Source organism: Delphinus delphis, chromosome 7 (genome assembly GCF_949987515.2).
Source record: "Delphinus delphis chromosome 7, mDelDel1.2, whole genome shotgun sequence".
Lineage (NCBI taxonomy): Eukaryota > Metazoa > Chordata > Mammalia > Artiodactyla > Delphinidae > Delphinus > Delphinus delphis.
Window position 1 is genome coordinate 2946611 of NC_082689.1, and position 20998 is coordinate 2967608.

Below are 20998 nucleotides of genomic sequence, written 5' to 3' on the forward strand. Positions count from 1 at the left end.
TCGACGTTTTATGAACCTGTGTATATTCAACATAACACCGAGGCCCAGCTGTGTGCCAGGCCAGCTCCCTAACGTCACTGCTCTCTGGAACCTGCCATGGACGCTCCCTTTCCCCTCCCCGCCACGTGCCCGGATGGCGGCAGTCGAGACATGCCTCCTCTCCACACTGCATCTTAAGGGACCGCTCTATGAGGCTTCGGCTTCTCAATCTCAAATTGGCCAAGGATGTAGGCCTACCGTGGCGGTGTGAGGATGAAGGGACGGAACCGATGTGAAAACCCCATAAAGCCTTCCGGGCCACCAGGGCTCACTACAGCTGCCCTCGAGCTCAGACATGTCTATCTGGAAGGGCCTTCTTGGTATCGGACGGCCGTGCCCAGGAAGAGCAGGAGGGGCCCGGGACGGGCGTCCGAGAGAAACATCGCACAGTCCGCGGCGCGGCGCCCAGGTATCCGCTCGCGCAGCCGGCGAGGAGTAGATCTGTGCGCGTGCGCGCCTCCGCCCCGCCCCCCTCACCGCCCCGCCCCCCCGCCGGCGCGCAGGCCGCTGGGGCGGCCGGGCCACGCCGCGCGCCGATTGGTGGCGTTCCGGGCCCGCCTTCGGGTGATTGACGGCTCCCGGGCCGCCACCGCCCAGCCGCCGCAACAGCCGCCGCCGCCGCTGCCTCCGCCTCCGCCTCAGCCGCAGGGTGTGGAGCCCGCCGCCGCTCGCGGGCTGCGCGTCTGCCGCCGCCGCCGCCGCCGCCGCTGCCGCCGCCGCCGACGCCTCCGCCTCCCAGCCTCCGCCTCCCAGCCTCCGCCATGGACCTGTTCGGGGACCTGCCGGAGCCCGAGCGCTCGCCGCGCCCGGCTGCGGGTAAGCGGGTGGCCGCCCGGACGGTGAGGAGGAGGGCGGGCGGCGGCCTTGAGGCCGCGGCGCCTGAGGCGGCGGCGGGGACGCGGGAGGGTGAGCGCGGCCTACACCGGCGCGGGGAGTTCGCGGTCTCCGCCATGTTCGCTGCGCAGGAGGAGGGGACCGCGGCTCGGGGACCTTTGTGTGCGGCCCACACGTGTGGCCGCCGCGGCCCGCGCACAGCCGCCGCCGTCCGCTCACGGGAGCCGCGCGCCGGGTCGCCGGCCTGCGTCCGAACAGCTCGCCGTGTGGGCCGCGTCGTTCCGGGCGCGCTCCCAGTTCTGCGTTTTCTTCGGCTTTGTTTTTCGTCTCTACCCCGGAGATGGAAGTCATCGCCGACTCAGTCCTTGGGGTTGTGAGGCCCAGAGGAGAGAATTCATTCTCTCTGCTCCTCTCGTTGGATCTAACGATTCATGGTAGTTTTTGTGCTTTCCGGGGCCCCGGGAAGGGCCCGCTCCCCTGCCGGCCCCCGACCTCGGCCGCTGTGCCAGGTCCTTCCTGGAGGCTGGGGTTGGAGCCGCCCACGGCAGCAGCGCGGGGGCCGCACGGTTGGTCCTGTGTGTCCAGCGGGTGACGGCCACGCCAGGTTGAGGTTGGCCTGGCGAATGTGTTCACGGCTAGGTACGCAGCTGGGTGCTGTGGTTTAGGGCTTTCTTTACGAGCCCAGCTTGGTGGCAGAAAACATGGAAAACTCTAAAAACGCATTCAGACTGCAGGCTCAGCTCAGCGCCGGGTCTCAGTCTGAAAGCCTGCGGGGGGCGGGGGCCCGCGTCTGCGGTAGGGGATCCGCGGGCGATTTGGGACCGCGCGGCGCGGGTCTGCAGAGCCTGGTTCGGGAGCTCTCGTTGTCGTAGGGGAAGGGGAAGGGGAGGGTGACTGATGGCCAGCCTTTGCTCTCCAGGAGCCTAATTCTGCACGCAAGTGATGAAGATTGAACATGGCTAAGGTTAATGCCTGTGGGAAACGCTGAGTGTCCAGAGGAGCGACGTTTGTAGTCCGTGGACAGAGAGCGGGGAAGGAGGTGGTGCTGGAATCTGGCCTCTCGGAAGATGGGTAGACTTGGGACTTGCAGAGACTCTAGGCAAGGGAACGGTGTGCTCTTTGGGGAACGTTTCGTTCTCTAGTTGGCCTGGGCGTACCAGCGTGGAGGGCTACTGTGACATGGGGCCCTAAAAGAAAGGCCCCCAGAGAAGGGGTTGTTGTGCCCTCCATGGGGCCTGGATTCTGGCTTGTCACACGTGGACCACCAGGCTGGCCAGTCTTTGTCGGACCATTATTCCCAGTAACGGTGCCGTGACTTTTCCCTACCAAACATTCATCTTGTGGATTGTTTCTGAGATTTGTTTTCTAGATTGTTCTAGGTACGGGTGAAAACTCTGGCTTGTGTATGCACTGTTCCTTACTCTGTTGATGGAGTATAACCTCTATCTGAATATGTTTGGGGCAGCGTTTGGACTCGCAGATGTGCCTGTGGGCCTGTCATTTTCTTGAATCGCAAAGGGACCCTTGAAACGATACAAAACTTGACAACTCTTACAGGTTGGTGCTTGGGAGGGCGTATCCAGCCTTGGCTGAGACGACAGGGTGGCAGGGGTGCTGCGTGAAGTTTAAACGCCCCCTTCCCTGAAGCGTGGATTCGTGAGCTGCTCCCTGCCTGTGGGGAGGGCACTGACACGGTCCTGCTTGGCTGGGTGTATGTTTTTAAACAGCCTTGAAAACAAAGAAGGCCTGCTTTCTGAATTTGTAGCTGACAGAAAGCTGAGAGGGATAAGTACTAAAGTGAGTGACAGAATCGGGACCCAAAGTTATCTTGACAGGCATTTAGTTCAGACCAACAAGGTGAGTCTTAACAGGTTAAACAAAATCATTTGAACAAGAACAGAATCTGATTTCACAATTTTGTGGAAATGCTTTGATTTTTGAAAACTTAATTCAAAACGTCATACTTTTTGTTTCCGAAAAATTGATCATATTGATTGACAAAATTGAACGTAGAGAGAATGAAAGGAAAATAAAGTTGGTTTCATGAAGTGGATGGAGAGATGAGGCTAAATCGCACCATCATGACCCTCACAAAGGATGTGCAGGTGACACCAATTTCTGAGCTAATTCAGGGAACAATAAAAGACCTAGACACTTTCACAGTCCCCAAAAAGAGTTGTTCCAGACATGTTATCAGACTGTGTGGTTTCTGATCCCAACTCTGCTCTTGCTGTCCTCTGTGGCAGTTCCTGCTTCTGGGAAACATGAATGTCGCCTCCTCCTGTTAGCCCACAGGTTAGACAGGGCGCTGTGTCTACAGCATGTAGCACAGGTGGAGCACGAGGTCTGCGCTTACTAGATGCTAGTGCCTGGTAGAGGCTATTCTATGAGTTAACTTTCACAGCCATTCAGAAGGGGAAAAAAATGCACTCTTAAATGGATTTTGTGAAAACACTAAGTGTCCAAAGGGAGGAAGTATCACACTCCTCAGATCACATCAAGTGTATTTTATTTAGTTCTTTGATTTTTTGTTTTAAACATTACATCTAATGTTCCTACCCCAAGCCTCTTAATTTTTATGGTCTGAAGAAAAATGTGGAAAGAACGCATTAAATGTTTTCAGATTTTGTGCTAAATTAGGAGTTTTCATACCAGCCCCTAACATGTTTTGACTGCTGAGTGAAATCAGGTTTTTTATATACAGTATACATAGCTTACCTAAAAAAGGGAGTATGTTTGTTATTATCAGATAGAAATGGAATTTCTCTGGTACATCATACTCATAAAAGTGCTGACTTGATGTCTTTAAAGATTGACAGCTTATATTTGGCAGTCCAAACAAGTTAAAGGTGTCCTGGTTTAAAGTTGTTTGGGCAGTAACCTGGTTTCAGTTTTATAGGGCGGTTCTTTCACTGCACCAGTACACTTTAAAGCTGATGGTCAGCTGTCAGGGACTAAATAAATATTTGCTTGGCAGGCCATCTTCAAAATATTTCCTTTTAGAAAATTGGAGATCTAAACATAAAATAAAGGCTAAGATATTAGAAAAAACTTGGACTAATTGTAAAACTTCAGGGTTAATAAGAAAAAACTCAAGTCATAAAAATTAGAATGGATCTAGCTATGTAAAAATAAAAAGTTTCTGCAGGCAAAATAGCACAAAGGCAAAAGACAGACTGAGAGAAAGTGGTTGTGGTACACAATACTAAAGGTTACTATCCCTAGTAAGGGAAAGGCGCAGATAAATTAATAAGAAAAAGAGATGACCCGTTAGAAAAATGGTCAAAGGATGTGTCCTGACAGTTTATAGAGGAAGAAATGCAAATGACCCATCAACCAGAGCTTCCTCCGTCACTGGAAAGGAATAGCAGATCACTGATGTGCCATATTTTTCACCCATCAGATTTAAAAATTGGCAAGATGGTAATGAGGGTGTAGAGAAATGGATATTCTCATAAAGCGTGTTGGGGGTGAAAGTTACCACAACTTTTTTTGGAACAAATTTTGGCATTTGTCAGATTTATTAATTTACCCTTTGACCAGCAGTTAGCAGATAAAATAAGGATATAAGCCTAGGGTTGTTTATTGTGGCATTATTTGTCATGTAAAAAACCAGAATCATGCTGCGTGCCCATCAGTAAGGGAACCAGACCAAGTGAGTGGCAGTGCTTTCCATAGAGAATAGTGTGCGGCTGTTGAAGCGAATCGTTAGACCCAGTGTGATGGCTTACATGAATAATGATATATGTAGAGTGTTGTGTATATAGTATACTTCTACCTTTTAAAAATTAAAATGCACATACACAAGTTCACGAGCATAAAGGAAAGTGGAAAGTATACAATAAACTGTTACGGTGGCGGGGAGGCGGGGCCTTTTTCTAATACGTCTGTGGTATTTGGAAAACATGTACCGTAGTCCCTCAGTATCTGTGGGGGATTGGTTCCAGGATCCCCTTCGGATACCAAAATCCGAGGATGCTCAAGTCCCTTATATATCAATGAAATGGCCTAGTACAATGGCCCTCCGCATCCACAGGTTCCACATCCTCGGATGAGGAGGTCAGCTGTGTCACATTTGTAGTTGAAGAGAAAATCTAGGTATAAGAAGCAATTTAGGCAAAATATTTAAAAGCTTGTTGTTGCTTTACTGTGTGTAGCAACTTATAGCTAATCTGAATATAATCAGCCCAAGAGTATTTTTCTCAGCATAGTATGTAACTTTCAGTAGACTTAGCTTCAGAATGTAGGTAACTTAAAAAAAAAAACCAACAATCTAGATAAGATTATCTATAGTGAAAAACTTGTTTTCTGTCTTGTTTCTTTCTTTATGAGAGTTCTTATATTTAGATCAGGGGCCTCTTCCAAAGTTTAGGGTCAAGGTCACACTTGGTCCAATGATTGCAGCTCCAAATACTTTGAATTACTATTTATCCAAAACAGAATGTAAGGTTCTGGCTAACCAGAAGTTCCCTTTATAGCATCTGTGACCTACAGATTGTTGTTACAGAATCCAGATGCAAGCTATTCTAACTCTGACCCTTTTGATGGTGCAAAAAGGTGTCCCAGAGATCTTACAGAGCCTCGGGATTCTCCTTGTGGGGTTGTGTAAGGGTTAAATGAGATGATCCTTGTGAAGTTCCTAGAACAGTGTGGGGTGGGGGCAGCGTAGCACGTCGCCAGAAGCATGGGCTGGGAAAGCAGGCTGCCTGGGTTTGGATCACCACTCCTCACTGGCTCTCTCTTGGACAGTTATTTAACCTAAGCACCTCAGTTTTCTTATCAGTAAGTTACAATAATAATAGTACCCACCTCATAAGATTATTGTAAGGATTAAATCCATTAAAATTTGTAGAGCACTAGAATAGTTCCTGGCAGGCAGCGAATGTTAATTATCATTTATATAAGCCATTTTCAGTTGTGGCCAACAAAAATATGAGATGATCTCATTGTGTTTAATTGAAATACCACTCACAGTATTCCAGAGTGACAGAGGAGAGGAGAGGCTCATTCTGTTCAGCATGGGAAGATAAGCCCTTCTCTGGGGCTGGTGGTAGGTTTGAGGAACTGACTTAAACTGAGTTGTCGCCAAAGGAGAGAGGCCAGGCTAGTGCTAAGCTGGAAACTCTATTATGAGGAATGCTTGCCGGGACCGAAAATGTATTAATACCTGGGTAAAAGAGGACTTTGCCCCATTGGACATTGGATTTGGAAAGACCTGACTTAGATGGGTGGTTTAATTCAGAAATTAAAATCGGACCCTGCGTAAGTAGAAGGGTTGATTGTCTTCAGGTTGGCCTCCTCCCTATAATGTCCCCCTCTCCCAAGATGCCTGGTGCTCTGGCCCCGCTGAATCCAGTGTGATTGTTCTGGGTCATCGCATTCAGTTTTGAGTCTGTTGGAATGGGCATGTTGATGCTTAGACCAATACAGTTTGAGTTTCCCTTGGAAGTGGCTTGCTAGAATATTAGCAATTCTTGTAGGAGGATTAATACAGTGAGTAAATGGTTATCCTAAATGCCTCTTAGTGTCCTCCTAATGCTGTTTTTTTGGATACTCCCCACAGAGTCTTTATGTCACTTGTGAGAAAAATGAAAGTATTTGTAATTACTTAATGTCTTTAGGGTAATCCTAAGGGATAAAAATGTAATTTATGGAGTCGACATTTCCCATTTGCATTAGGGGTATAAAGTAGAAGAGTTACTTTTTGTTAAATTAGGAATTACCAGGTATTTAATGTACTTCTGACCTAAAGACTCCTGAAGAAATTTCCTTTCTTGGAGTTTATAAATTTTAATTAAAATTTTTACTTTTTTAAAAAAGTAAAATTGATACCCAGCTCATTTCTAGGCAAAAAGACAATATGGATGAAACTTTTAGAGCGTACACATTGAATTGGTTTTTACTTTTATTTTTTTTAAGAGGATATTAAATTGTTTATTTATTACACATGATAATGGATGATTCACAAGCTTCATTCCCATCTATATCTGGTACCATAATCCAATTTAGATATATTGCATAGGATGTGCCAACAATCTTATATTAATAATCAAAAAACTCCATGACTTGGCTTGGGTGACCCTTTTCACGGTGAACTCCAGGTCACAATGCAGTAACTGTCAGTTCAACTACACCAAGGTTTCGGAAGACAGTAGCTTCTCCACCAAAGCAGGTTGTAAGTAAATTTTGAATGGAACCTGGCATCACCTTGAAGGAATGCTAACTTCACACTGTTGGCGTAGTTTACCAAAATGGCTTCAGAGTAGACTAACTTTACACAGTACATTTAAAAAAAGGACACATTTATTCAGCGTCATGATCAGACTATTACGTTTAGCAATCAACAGCATGGGTGCAAAAAAAAAAAAAAAAAACTACATTAAAACCCTTTGTTGGAATGCTTTACACTTTCCACAGAACAGAAACTAAAATAACCTGTTATACAGTTAGTCACAAGTACAGTCCTCGAGTTTTTTTGCCCATACACATGTCTTCTGTGTAGCAGCTAGGCCCTGCCACCACTGTGCTTGGCTGAGCTCACAAATCTGTTGTAGCCTGGAGCTTCCCCGTCACTTCTCTGGCTCTCCTCTCCTCCTAAGCTTTGTTTCCTGGCAGTAATCGAAACCTTCTGCCACTGCCACAGCTACTGCTGCTGCCGGAACCACCACAGCCACCTTGGTTTCGGGGTTTGGCAAAGTATTGGCCTCCACCGCCCTAGGGGCCAGAACTTCTGCCTCCAAAGTTTCCTCCTTTCATGGGTCCAAAATTTGAAGATTGATTGTTGTAACTGCCAAAATCATTGTAGCTTCCACCACCTCCAAAATTGCTTCCATCATTACCAAATCCATTATAGCCATCCCCACTGCCACCATATCCACCACCACCGCGGCTGCCACCAAAGCCACCTCGACCACTGAAGTCTCCTCCGCGACCAAAGCTGTCATTCCCACCAAAACCACCTCCACGACCACCACCAAAGTTTCCAGAACCACTTCGACCTCTTTGGCTGGATGAGGCACTAGCCATCTCTCGCTTAGATAGGGCTTTCCTGACTTCACAGTTGTGGCCATTCACAGTGTGGTATTTCTTAATGACAATCTTGTCTACAGAGTCATGGTCATCAAAGGTTACGAAAGCAGAGCCTCTCTTTTTACACTGCCTCGATCAGTCATGATTTCAAACACTTCAGTTTTCCCGTACTGTTCAAAATAATCTCTTAGATGATGTTCTTCAGTGTCTTCTTTAATGCCACCAACAAAAATCCTTTTCACAGTTAAGTGGGCACCAGGTCTTTGAGAATCTTCTCTTGAGACGGCCCTCTTTGGTTCCCCAACTCTTCCATCTACCTCGTGTGGCCTTGCATTCGTGGCTGCACCCACCTCCTCCACAGTGGCGTATGTGACAAACCCGAAGCCTCTGGAGCGCTTGGTGTTTGGATCCCTCATTACCACACAGTCTGTGAGCGCTCCCCACTGCTCAAGATGGCTCCTCAGACTGTCATCGGTTGTTTCAAAGCTCAAACCTCTGATGAAGAGCTTCTGCAGCTGTTCGGGCTCTTCGGGTGACTCTGACATAGACATGATGGCAGTGGAGGGGCGGAGGGGAGATGTCAACGATACTTACTCTGTGGTGTCCATGAGCAGAAAGGAGTAATCTACCGAACGTATCTCTGAATTGGTTTTTAAATGAGTACATTTCTGTACTTGAACTCAGAGGAGAAAGATCAATGTGTTGAACTTCATAGGACGTGGATGTCCACACCTTCATCTTTAGCCCTCTGTTTCCCCCACGTCCCTGTGGGCCAGTTCATGTATTTCATAGCTTCAATAGAAATTTTGGGGAAAGCTGGAGAAGGAATAATGGTTACATTTTATGTGGAAAGGGATAATTGAGTATAAAACATTTCAGATAAGTACTTTTGGTAGGTAAATCTTTAGGTTTTTTTTGTTTTTTTTTTTTTTTTTTTTTGCGGTACGCGGGCCTCTCACTGTTGTGGCCTCTCCCGTTGCGGAGCACAGGCTCTGGATGCGCAGGCCCAGCGGCCATGGCTCACGGGCCCAGCCGCTCCTCGGCATGTGGGATCTTCCCGGACTGGGGCACGAACCCGTGTCCCCTACATCGGCAGGCGGACTCTCAACCATTGCGCCACCAGCGAAGCCCAATCTTTAGGTTTTTAGAAAGTTTCCTGGCTTTCTCCTGAGTTTACCTTGGAGTATCTGAAATCCCTCATTTTCTTCATAGATATTTATTGAATTGGGCACTGTGCTCTTAAGGCAGATTGGCTTCCCTCAGGCCTCTCACCATCTCTGTGCTCCGTGTGTTTAAGATTCTCCCTGGTGGTTAATTCAGAATGGTACTGAAATAGGATTTTTAAGACCTGTAGATCTTTGAAGAGTCCCTTTATTTCTGAAGTTCTGTATTGAGGTACCAAGATAGAAGAAAGATTTTAAAATATTTGTTCAATAGTGAAATTATCAAAAAAAATACTTGTTTCCCTCAAAACACGCAATAGCCCTTAAAACGCCTGTTGGGTCATCTTTCATTGCTTGTATTATGTGTTGACTGTAACTTTTTGGAAACAAATGTCCCTATTAAATGGCTGTCAAGAAAATATTTTTTAAAAATAAGCTTTGTCCAGCAGCGGGGAGAAGATTTGAATTTAATGGCAAACTTAAAGATGTCCCCCTTTGAATCCCATCTGGCCAATGACCAAATGCTCTCTAAGCAGGTGTTCCGTGTTCTAGGGAAAGAAGCTCAGAAAGGATCTCTGCTCTTTGATGATCTCCCTCCGGCCAGCAGTACTGACTCAGGTACAGTCTTCAGGCTCTCCCAGGTGTGTGTCAACATGTCATCCTGGGATTGTAGTTGTCTCAATCTTTTTCCCTTTCCCCCATTTTCAACACACAGATGTTTTAGGTGTTGGACTGTCTTAAGTTTTGAATCCATGGCATCAGGTAAGGCAGAAAAATCCGCTAGTCGCTAGCCCTGAGAAACTGCATAAAAGTGTTGAGCAGTTTTCTCTGGTTCATTTGAGTGTTTAATATTACTAGCTGGAATAAGATTTAACTCTTTAAGGCAGATTTTTTTGTTTCCTTTGAAATGATAGGACTTTAAAATAAAATAGGTTCAAGACATTATTTAGCACTGTATGAGTTGCCACTGGATTGACACAAGAGTTTTGAGTTTATTTCAATGACCTGTGTAGGTGTCCTGGTGGGATGGATTCTGAAACTTAAGCCTCCTCCTGGTTTTGTGGGCTCACTCAGTGTTCTGCTGTGTTTCAGGATCGGGGGGACCTTTGCTTTTTGATGATCTCCCACCAGCCAGCAGTGGTGATTCAGGTAAGTGGTAGGGAAAAATGTCCAACGTGCTGGTGGAAATAATATGCACTATTTTACCCTTACGTAAAATTTATTTATTTATAGCTTGTAACAAGCCTTAGGATGATATTAAATCATAATACAACATAAGGTTTATTAAAACTGAATAGATACCTGGAATTTCTTGGCAGTCCAGTGGTTAGGACTCAGTGCTTTCACTGCTGGGGCCAAGGTTTGATCCCTGGTTGGGGAACTAAGTTCCCGCAAAAAAAACCCTAAATAGATACCATTAGGTGGGAGCAAAAAGACGCTTAAATGCTACATCACTTTTTGGTGATTATTTTTTACTTCTTGCAACTGACTTTTAAGAAGTGAAGAGTCCAGTAATTTACTTTGATCTTTGTTATTAACGTGTTTTTCTTAATTAATTAATTAATTAATTATTTTTGCTGTGTTGGGTCTTCGTTTCTGTGCAAGGGCTTTCTTTAGTTGTGGCAAGCGGGGGCCACTCTTCATCGCGGTGCGCAGGCCTCTCACTATTGCAGCCTCTCTGTTGCGGAGCACAGGCTCCAGACGCACAGGCTCAGTAGTTGTGGCTCACAGGCCTAGTTGCTCCGCGGCATGTGGGATCTTCCCAGACCAGAGCTCGAACCCATGTCCCCTGTATTAGCAGGCAGATTCTCAACCACTGCACCACCAGGGAAGTCCCTGTTATTAACGTTTAAAAGAAAATCTCAGTCTTTCATTCTGGTTTTGCCTTGTTATATTCCTGACAGGCCCAAATGTATCCAGCAGAAGTGTCTGAATATATGAAGTACAGTTAAAATATTTTCAGTTTCCTGATAAATAAGTCATTTGTTTTATGCCACTTACATTAAAAAGAATTTTGATTTTAAGAAAATGAAGTCAGAATGACACTGCTTTACTGACTGGTACAGACCATGTGCAGGAATTTGAATTCTTAAAATTCAAGACCTTAGTTAATTATTTTCCAGTCAGTCCTTTTATGTTCTCAAGATTCTTTTTATTGATTTGATTTCATTTTTGTCAAGCCTATTAACATTGGCTCTACCTGAGCCTGTAAATGTTTAACTTTTCCTTTTATGTCCCAATTACACAGAAGGGGAAAATAGAGCCGATTCTTCTAGGTTGTCATATATGACGAATGTATTATTCCACTAACTGAGAACTTCTCACATGGAATTCCCCCAAAGGGAGGGGGAAGGTAGGGCAATGGTGGGGGACAGTGGGGATGCAGGCTGTCCTTTTTCACGTGCAGTTTTATCCTCTAGTGTAAAAAACCTTCCTTATGTTGTCAAATAGAACACTTGCTGCTTTTCAGGTATATTTTTTGTATTATTAATTCTTTACCATAAATTCATTGGAATTAGTCTAGAAAGTACGGATTAAATTAGGTATCATTCCTATATTTAGAAAAAGTATCACAATCGTCTTACATAAGAAGTCTCAGGTTTTCAGGCTATGTATCCATACCAAAAAATTACAGCATTCTCATACAATTTACCCTAAAACCTTCCCAATAAAGACAGTGCACTTAGTTAAAATGAAAGTTAATGTGTGCAACTAGGGCTCTTAACAGATTTAATTTAAAAACGGAAGATTCAGCATAGTTACATCTTAGTTATCCACAGGGCAAAAGGCAATAAACTAGTAGAGACTTAGAAGACATCAACCCATTGTTAACAAGCTTGATTTTTTTTTTTTTTTTGGATATAGAATCCAATCTTGTATGCAGTATTCAGGCTTTCTTGAGAAGACATATCTTTCTTCTCAAGCAGGCAAGAGCCATTTACAAAAATTGACTGCATTCTAGCCCATAAAGTAAGTCCCAGTAAAGAATCAGCTTCATACGTAGACCGCATTCTCTGATGACAATGTGATTCACTTAGAAGTCAATAACAGTTTAAAACATTTCTCTGTTTTTCAATTTAAAAGAAAGGAAGATTCTTTTACATACACATTGGGAAAACTGGAACACAAACAGTAAGTGACAGGAGGCTAATGAAGAGACCTTTGGGAAATCCGTGACATTGTCCCAGTTAATTTGCCTTACTATGTGGGGTGGGATGTGTGTGTTATACTGTTGCAGAAATCTGTCCTTTGCAAGTAATTGACCCTTGTTGCAGGCAGGGACATTTCTTTCCTTTTTTTTCTCAGTACTCAGAAATGTCTGGCAAAGAATAGTTGAATAAATAATAAATGGTTGCATGCTTTTATACCTAAATGCAGAGAACACTTAGGGCCATTTATTGGATACTTGATGGACCAGGCACTGTGATGAATGCTTTACATACCTTCTCCCCAGCAGTTTTCAAACAAGCCCCTGAGAGGACAGTATTCGCCCTATTACGGGTGAAGAAACTGAGGCTGGAAGGTTAAGTAACTTGCCTTAAGGGCACACCCCTTGGAAGTGGCAGAACTGAGATTTGAAACTAGACTTCTGTTGTTCCAAAATGCATACACACTGCAGGTGCTCTTAGCTCTGGCTTTGAATACAAATTCGTCCCTTTGCAAGTGGGAATGGCTTCAGCAGTCCTATTTTGCCTCTCAGGATACATACAGTTCTTAAAGCCTGATGTTTATTTTAAGCCTTTTTTGGCACTTGTTACTCTTTTTTTTTTTTTGCGGTACGCGGGCCTCTCACTGTTGTGGCCTCTCCTGTTGCGGAGCACAGGCTCCGGATGCGCAGGCTCAGCGGCCATGGCTCACGGGCCCAGCCGCTCCGCGGCATGTGGGATCTTCCCGGACTGGGGCATGAACCCGTGTCCCCTGCATCGGCAGGCGGACTCTCAACCACTGCGCCACCAGGGAAGCCCTACACTTGTTACTCTTTTGAACTGGTTCAGGACATTTCACTTTGCAGATTTTGGAAACTTATTTATAAGTAAGGGCTTGTGGATGTAAAACATCATATATGTGCCATAGCCCCAAGATATGAATGTGTATTTTTACCACTGAGAAGCCTCTCTTGCATGTCGTCTTATGCCAGTCTGAGCAGGGCCTGGATCTTAATTTGTGGTCTCCCACTGTGGGTGCCCAGGCACTGCCCCACCCCTCAAAGTCATAGCCGTGACTGCTGTGCCTCTCTCTCTGCCAGGCCTCTCTCAAATGTCTTTTGTCTCTGAGGGCTGGGAGGGAGCCTGGTCTGCTAGGGACTCTTATCGTCTACAGCTGTGTTTCTGTCTGGCTTTGACTTTATATTTCCAGGTTCTCTTGACACTTCGATATCCCAGGTGGTAAAGAATGAAGGGAAAGGAGCAAAGAGAAAAACCTCTGAAGAAGAGAAGAATGGCAGTGAAGAGCTTGTGGAAAAGAAAGTTTGTAAAGGTTTTCAGACAGTTTGAAAACAAATGTATTAGACTTCATATTGTAAAACAACCCAGAGCAAAAAGCAAGCTCAGCTTTCCGACAATATTGGATTGGCCAAAAAGTTCGTTCGGTTTTAAGTAAAAATAAAAGACATTTTTCATTTTCACCAAGAAGTTCATTGAATAATGTATTCATTAACTGAATGACCTTTTTGGCCAACCCAATACTTCCTTTTAATGTCTGTATTTAAGAAGTGGATAGGGTTTCTTATTTGCAAACGGATTTCCAAGTTTACTTTTGCTTCCTCTCTCCTTGCTCTCCATGTACATCTGTTACCTTTGGTCAGATAGGAAACCTGCATTTGTCCTTCAAGGGTTAAAAACCACAGGTAGTTCTTACTTAGCCTTCGGCAGTGAGTGTTTAGCTTATTGGCCCCCCAGTTCCTTGTCCCCAGCCTGTTGGTTAGCACTTGGAATTCTGTGAATAGCTCAGTAGACAGGTCCCAAGAGACAGCCTGAGGCTGGAAAAAGCAATTGAAATTTGTAGTCAGCTTTGTAACATGTCACAGTGAGTGGGGAAGAAATGAAAAGTATCAGCTAAAGAGAAAAACTGTGGATTTTCACTTATCGCACTGGCCACTTTGTCTTGTGCCATAAGTGGTCTCAAGGCAGAGGCTGTAGGCTGCAGTGCAGGTGTGAGAGGACCTGCTCCGCCTCTGCTGTGAAGACGTGCGCTCAGCTTGGCTTGTCACTGCCTTGAGCCTGGAGAGCACTGTGCCTGCCACCAGCCACTCTTCAGAAAGCGCTCATTCTATCACTTCTATGGATCTAGGTGTCAGAAAAAGCTTAAACCAGCCATTAAAGAGAAATTTCTGCGCCTCCAGTGAACTCCTTTTTCCTTTCCTTCCTCAGTTAAAGTAAAAGCAGCTGATCTTACCATTTGTTCAAATTCTTCCAGCCTCAAGCATGGAAATATATATTTCCAGTGTATCCAACAGGGTATTAGGGATAAACTCTACTTGCTTGCATTCCTCTAAACTAGAAATTTTTTTGTCCTTATTAAATTATTGACAGACTAGATTTGCACAGAATTCCTTGCCCCAGTTCAAGTCCCACTTCTGTGGGATGACAGCACATTCCTTGCTCTGGTGCTTTGACTTAATGCCCTCGCAAGAGAAGCCATTCTGTACTAACTTGCTGTCGTCTGCTGTCTCCTTTCCACTGCTCAGCCTTGCAGAGACCGGCCCTGTCCAACAGTGGTCTGAATCTTGTAACAGACTTGCAGTCCGGGAGATGCCTTGAGGGGTATAGCTTATTTGTTTGCAGCGCTAGGGCATTGCTGAGTAGAACAGCCATAGTTCCCTCTCATTTGCTCTGGGACTAGGGCTTCTGGAGAGAAGGGCACAGTTTTGTATTGGCTTTTTGTTCTCTTTTTCTTAGGCTCTTCGGTGATCTTTGGTTTGAAAGGCTATGTAGCTGAGCGGAAGGGCGAGCGGGAGGAGATGCAGGACGCCCATGTCATCCTGAATGACATCACCGAGGAGTGTAGGCCCCCCTCCTCCCTCATGTGAGTGTCTGTGCTCTAGCAGCCTGATGGCATAAAAGTCTCTGTTCTGATGGGAACTTTGGGCTGTATCCAGTTTGTGTTTATTAGAAAGACATATTTCTTGAGCTGCTTGGTTCAACATCAGTAGTTCTCAGCTGGGGTTGGTTTTGCCCCCCAGGGACATTTTTGGTTGTCACAGTGGGGGATGTACTACTGGCATATGGTGAGTGGAGGCCAGGATGTTATCCTGTAGTGCACGGGTTAGCCCTACAACAATTGTCCTGCTGGACTTGAGAAACCCTGCTAATTGGGAAATGACTCTCCCTATTTTGGGTCTTGGGGTGTGTGCTTTCCACCAGTACCTGAAGAGATTCTGACAGATAGTATTCTTATTCTTTGACCCAGAAGATAGAGGTAGAAGCTGCTAGTTACAGAGGTGAATGGTGACCGGGAGAGCTAGTGCATATAGCGAGGGCCCAGGAAGAGAACAAAAAAGCAGAAATGGCATCAAGAAGATTTCCTGCAGTTGCACAAACTAAAATGAAGGAAAAGGCATGGAGGAAAAGCCATTGCTCACCAAGAGCAGGAATATGCTTTGGAGTTGCTTTTGAACCCAGGAAAGGGGCTTCTGGAGAGCCCCACGGGGGTAGATATTTTCGGGATAGATTTAATTGAGGAACACTAAGCCATAACTAGCAAATACTACGCCGTAAGATTCTGAGTTATCAACCACATGAAATTTATTTTTTCATGGCTTGTGATGTCCCAAATTGAAAAGGAATTTCAAAAATGTTTGAAAAAAGAGCAGCTCTGCAGAATAAATGTCATTTCTCATAGGCATTTTTGTTCTGTCCTTCTTGAAACAGTTTTTTAATGACATTTATTCTGTTTTTTGGCAAAACTTGAAAGGGGAATAGGAATAAGACTATAGTAAGATAGGCTTTAAGAATTCTATATTGGCCGGAGTTTGAGCAAGAATCCTGAAATTACCTATTCTGTCTCTCATAGATTTTTTAAAATAATTTTTTAACGTCTTTATTGGAGTGTAATTGCTTTACAATATTGTGTTAGTTTCTGCCATACAGCAAAGTGAAGCAGCTGTAACTCTTACAGATATTTTTGACCGTCTTGGATCAGTAACTGTTTATCTGTGTGTTAGTGTTTGAAACTAAATCTGCTTTAAATAGAAAAAAGTTCTGAATTTTAGTTTAGTGAAAAATCAGGGTTAATAGTTCTTGATTTTTAAAAACAAGTGTGAGTTTTTAATTCTTAATTTAAAAATGTCACGGAAGTTACTTAAATGTTTGTCTCAGGTAATGTTAATGTTCGCTGTCTAAGAGTTAACAGCTTTTATGGAGAGGAGTAGTCTTTGCTGTGAGAATCTCTCTGACTCTCAGTTCATTGTTCCAGTACCCGGGTTTCATATTTTGCTGTTTTCGATGGACATGGAGGAATTCGAGCCTCAAAATTTGCTGCACAGAATTTGCATCAGAACTTAATCAGGAAATTTCCTAAAGGTGAGACTGAGAGCTAAATCAGTTCATGCTCATCTTGGTGTTGGCTGTTTGTGCTGATCAGTGACATGTCACTGGCTTTAGCAGAGTCCTTGGTGACTCTAAAAGAGCAGGGATGGGCTTCCCTGGTGGCGCAGTGGTTGAGAGTCCGCCTGCCAATGCAGGGGACATGGGTTCATGCCCCGGTCTGGGAAGATCCCACATGCCGCGGAGCGGCTGGGCCCATGAGCCATGGCCGCTGAGCCTGCGCATCCGGAGCCTGTGCTACACAACGGGAGAGGCCACAACAGTAAGAGGCCCGCGTACCGCAAAAAATAAAAATAAAAAAAAATAAAAGAGCAGGGCTGAGAGGAGGCGGCTCCGAGCTGAGCAGGTGCAGTGGCCGTGCAGGTGTGCCTAGTATGGAACTTCTCGTGTCTCTGAGTGATTGGCCCCTCTCGCGGAATGTCTTTGGGTACAAGTGAGTGTCTTGCCTTTGTATTTGGGAGACTACTAAAACCAAATGCAGGTGGCACTTAGAGGTGAGGAAGTACAGGCTGTTCTTGGTCGTAATACAGAAACAAAATGACGTGGCGGGAGGATAATCTTCCCTCCTTAAGAGTTTGTTTTCTTTTGTTCCTTCTGTAATAGGAGATGTAATCAGTGTAGAGAAAACCGTGAAAAGATGCCTCTTGGACACTTTCAAGCATACTGATGAAGAATTCCTGAAGCAAGCTTCAAGCCAGTAAGTGTAATAACCACATGAAGACACATGAGTGGAGCACGCGTGTTGTTTTCCTAAACACATTCCAGGCCTGCTAATGCAGTTTAATGCTGATGCTCACTGTCTGCAAAGTTCCTAGCACCAAGTAATCTCTCACAACTTAACGAAATCTGGAACAGAAAAAAGCACGTATCAAACCATCCATTTAAAAAGTATAAGACTCCCCATTCAACTCTGGAAATTAGCCTCAAAGTGCTAGCATGTTGGTGGTGACTGTATTTCTGATGTGTTTTCCCCCAGGAAGCCTGCCTGGAAAGATGGGTCCACTGCTACCTGTGTTCTGGCTGTAGACAACATTCTTTATATTGCCAACCTCGGAGATAGTCGGGTATGTGACTCTGGAGGCACCTATTTAGATAACAGCATGTCACATGGGAGAAGAGCTGTAGAAGTACTTGCTGAATAAGATTACAGTGATGATGGCTGGGTTGGAATCTTCTATTGGGGTTGCTGCAGGGGGTTCTGCTGCAGGGTTTAAGTTCTGGGTCAGGGAACAGCAGCTAAGCTTGAGGCTGTTTGTTCTCTGAGAAGGCTTATACCCTGTCTGTCAGATACAGAGCTGTGAGTTGGAATTTAATTGGCCTGCAAGTACCTTAAATATTCATCTTCATTTCTCTGACCTCAGGCCATAATGAATGAATAACTCAAAAGCTGTAGCTAGAAAGTGCTAGATGATGTGACATATATCCGTTGAGCCCAGTACACCTGGCTGAGGGAGAAACGCGATGATTTCCCACTGGTGACATCCTGTTTCCCAGTCCCAGTTGTGGGGAATGACAGAGCTGGAGGGCAGTGCTCTGCAGGGTCTCTGCAGTCCCTCCCACCTCCCCTGCCAGGAGCGGATGTTCACCTCCATTGCTGCTTGCTTTTCAGCCATTCTCCATGCTTGTTCAGCAGTCACTGGACAAAGTGACCTTCCCACTCTTACTAGCACCTTCAGACGTGGAAATAGCTGCTCCCACTCCTGTTGCTTTTAGGGTGATCTATAAATATGGAGCGCTAGGAGCTGTAGCATCACAGATGACAGCCCTGCCCTAGTGGAGTTCATGTTCTGGTGATGTTTTAGTGGGTCTGTCTAGTGGACTGTCTCTTGTACATAGGTGTTTAGATCAAAGGACTTAAAAAAACAACATGAGTAAAATTGGCCAAAAAAAGAGAGACTTTGGAGTCAGGCCCAAGTTTGAGTCCTGGCCTTGCTCTCTGACTCTAGGCACGATGCTTATCCCCTGGGCCTCAGGCTTCCTCCTCTGTAGAATAAGAGGTTTGTCCGGAAGTTACCACACAGTAAACATGGTGGCGGGAACCCACGGAGAGGTACTTGGTCAGTCCACCAAACTGCCCTCGTCTTTGCCATTGTAAACTCTTGGAATGGTAACGCCTAAAGGGGCCTTGGTACCTGTTAGGTCCTCCCTTTCACGTCACAGATGAGAAGATGATGGCCTAGTGAGGGTGAGCAGTGAGCTGTGGTCATCCAGCAGAGTTTGCACCAGAGTTGAGACCCAAGCCCGGGGCTTCTCTCCCTGAATTTTTTTTGTGACACCACTTTGCTGCTTGTACTTTTGATGCTGGATCCACTGACTTCAAGTTTGTCAGCAGGAGGCTGAATCTGAAACTCCATTGTTAGCCTTTCTCTTCAGCTGCAACTTTAGGTGCTGGGCCCATTAAATTTCACAGCCAGTGTACTCTCCATCTTCCCAGGCAATCCTGTGTCGTTACAATGAGGAGAGTCAAAAACATGCAGCCTTAAGCCTCAGCAAGGAGCATAATCCAACCCAGTATGAGGAACGAATGAGAATACAGAAGGCTGGAGGGAATGTCAGGTAACCGGGAGTGACGGGAACTCGGGAAGGAGGGTTCACTTACGTAAAAGCAGCCTTGAGACCTCTGAGGGTGCAACGTTCTGTGTCATGTAGTCTTCAGCGTAATGAGACTCTGTATGAGGTCTAACCTGGTGAAGTCGAAGTAGGTGAACGAGTGTTGTAGGATTTCACCTGTGTCCAAGTGGGAGCAAAAAATGTATGCAAGAAACATGCTTCCCTACGCTTGCAACAGGAGACCTGTCTCAAATTCAAGTTCACCGTTTGCAGCATTGTCTCTGGTCCTGGTAACTCTCATAAAAGCTGTCATTTGTCACAACCCGGTAAGCTACAGTTTTCGGCAAATTCTCCAGAGAGAAAATCTAAAGTGGTTAAGACAGTAAATGTAAGACAGTAGTGTGTGCTGATCACCTCTGGTCTTCCTGGAGAACAACTTATCTAGCCCAGAGGGCCGCTCTTACCTGGCTGCGTCCGTGGCAATTCCAGTTCATCTCCCTTTACACCTTTGAAGGGTGTGTGCCGGCTCTAGTTTATCATCTGCCATCTCTCAGGTAGTTAAAGGAGGGCTTAAGTCTTTTCTGCACTTTAGGAGAATTATACTTCAAGGACATTGCACTATGAATTTGATCAGAGGTGTTTTCTGGTTCATCTTACAGTTTGACCCCATGAGGATTTTGTCTCCTGTTGGAGATAAGGGAGAAGTAATATATCAGTGTAAGAGTGCAGTTATTTGTCCTTGGATGTGTAGTTTCTCTTGTTGTTTATTTGGGGCAGTTTTTATTATTGCTTCAGGCTGTTTCTAGCCAGGGGTGCAGGGAGGTCTCTGGAGAGCAGTTAGAATTCTTAGGGTTGGTTAAAAAAACTCCTGGGTTAGTCAAAGGTGATTTGGGTCTTGGTTGTGGCTGCTACATGAGTGTCGACAGAACTGCAGGCTGGGTTCAGACCTTGGCCAGTGCTCTGTGCCTGACTTCTCCCCCATGACTGCTGTGGAAGTTAATGCCCGAGAATGTGACCCCAGTGTTAGTGTCAGCATCACCTTTTCTGCCCTTTATTATAACTTTAAAATGCTGCTTTTGCCTGAACTCCTTGAAAAGATTTTGACATTGGCAGTCCTATGGCTGAAAGTAAGATTAGCTGCATTGCATTTACTTCCTGTTTCCCAGTCCCTACTTGCTAAGAACAGTGTGGGCTTAGGGTGAGCCCCTCAATTTAGAGAAACGGGGTGGGAGGCTCAGAGACAGCAGGGGCTTTCTGTTCCTGAGCAGCAGGGCCAGGCTGTGGCCCATCTCCTGCCTGAGGCCAGGGGTGGCATGCTTTTTCTTTTCCACCACCCCCTCCTCCTTTTATTATTAAAATTTTCAAACATGCAGAAAACATTTTAAAAGAGTAAACATTTCAATACCTACCACCTAGATTCAGTAGTTAACATTTTGCCATTTTGCTTTGTCTGTTTGTGTGTGTGTTTGGCTGAACTATTTAAAAGTTAGTTGCAGACATAACACCTAAGAAAATAATAATTCCTTAGGTTGTGTTAGGTTATCTAATATCCCGTCTGTACTCGTATTTCCCCAGTTGTCCCCACAGTGTCTCTGTTTGAAACCAGGGTCTGGTCAGTGTTCGCATCTACCTTGGACTCACATCTTTCCATGTAGAATCATCTCCACTTGTACTAGGCTTGGATCATCACTAGTCAGCACTTGTATAGGGTCACCAGTGCTGTTTTTTCATAGTATTGTTTAAGTCGCTTGTGTGTATTTCTTGTGAACTAGAAGTTAGGTCTAAAGGCTTCTTTAAATTCAGATAAGACATTTTCAGCAAAAATATTTGACGGGGGAT

The 20998-nt window shown here is 45.2% G+C and overlaps 1 protein-coding gene and 1 pseudogene across 2 annotated transcripts in view; one reads left to right on the top strand and one right to left on the bottom strand.

The window, feature by feature from the left end:
- The first annotated feature begins 683 nt into the window (after positions 1 to 683).
- ILKAP (ILK associated serine/threonine phosphatase) overlaps positions 684 to 20998 on the top strand; it is a 29074-nt gene continuing 8759 nt past the window's right edge. The window contains exons 1-9 of one of the 2 annotated variants that reach the window (XM_060015833.1): positions 684 to 855; positions 9618 to 9683; positions 10158 to 10214; positions 13422 to 13541; positions 14963 to 15089; positions 16479 to 16585; positions 17213 to 17306; positions 17586 to 17673; positions 19044 to 19165. In XM_060015833.1, coding sequence (XP_059871816.1) covers positions 801 to 855; positions 9618 to 9683; positions 10158 to 10214; positions 13422 to 13541; positions 14963 to 15089; positions 16479 to 16585; positions 17213 to 17306; positions 17586 to 17673; positions 19044 to 19165 — 836 coding nt within the window. In that variant the 5' untranslated portion in view covers positions 684 to 800. The remainder of the gene's footprint in view (positions 856 to 9617; positions 9684 to 10157; positions 10215 to 13421; positions 13542 to 14962; positions 15090 to 16478; positions 16586 to 17212; positions 17307 to 17585; positions 17674 to 19043; positions 19166 to 20998) is intronic. The other variant, XM_060015834.1, reaches the window with a different exon arrangement.
- Positions 7437 to 8453, bottom strand: LOC132428266 (heterogeneous nuclear ribonucleoprotein A1-like; annotated as a pseudogene).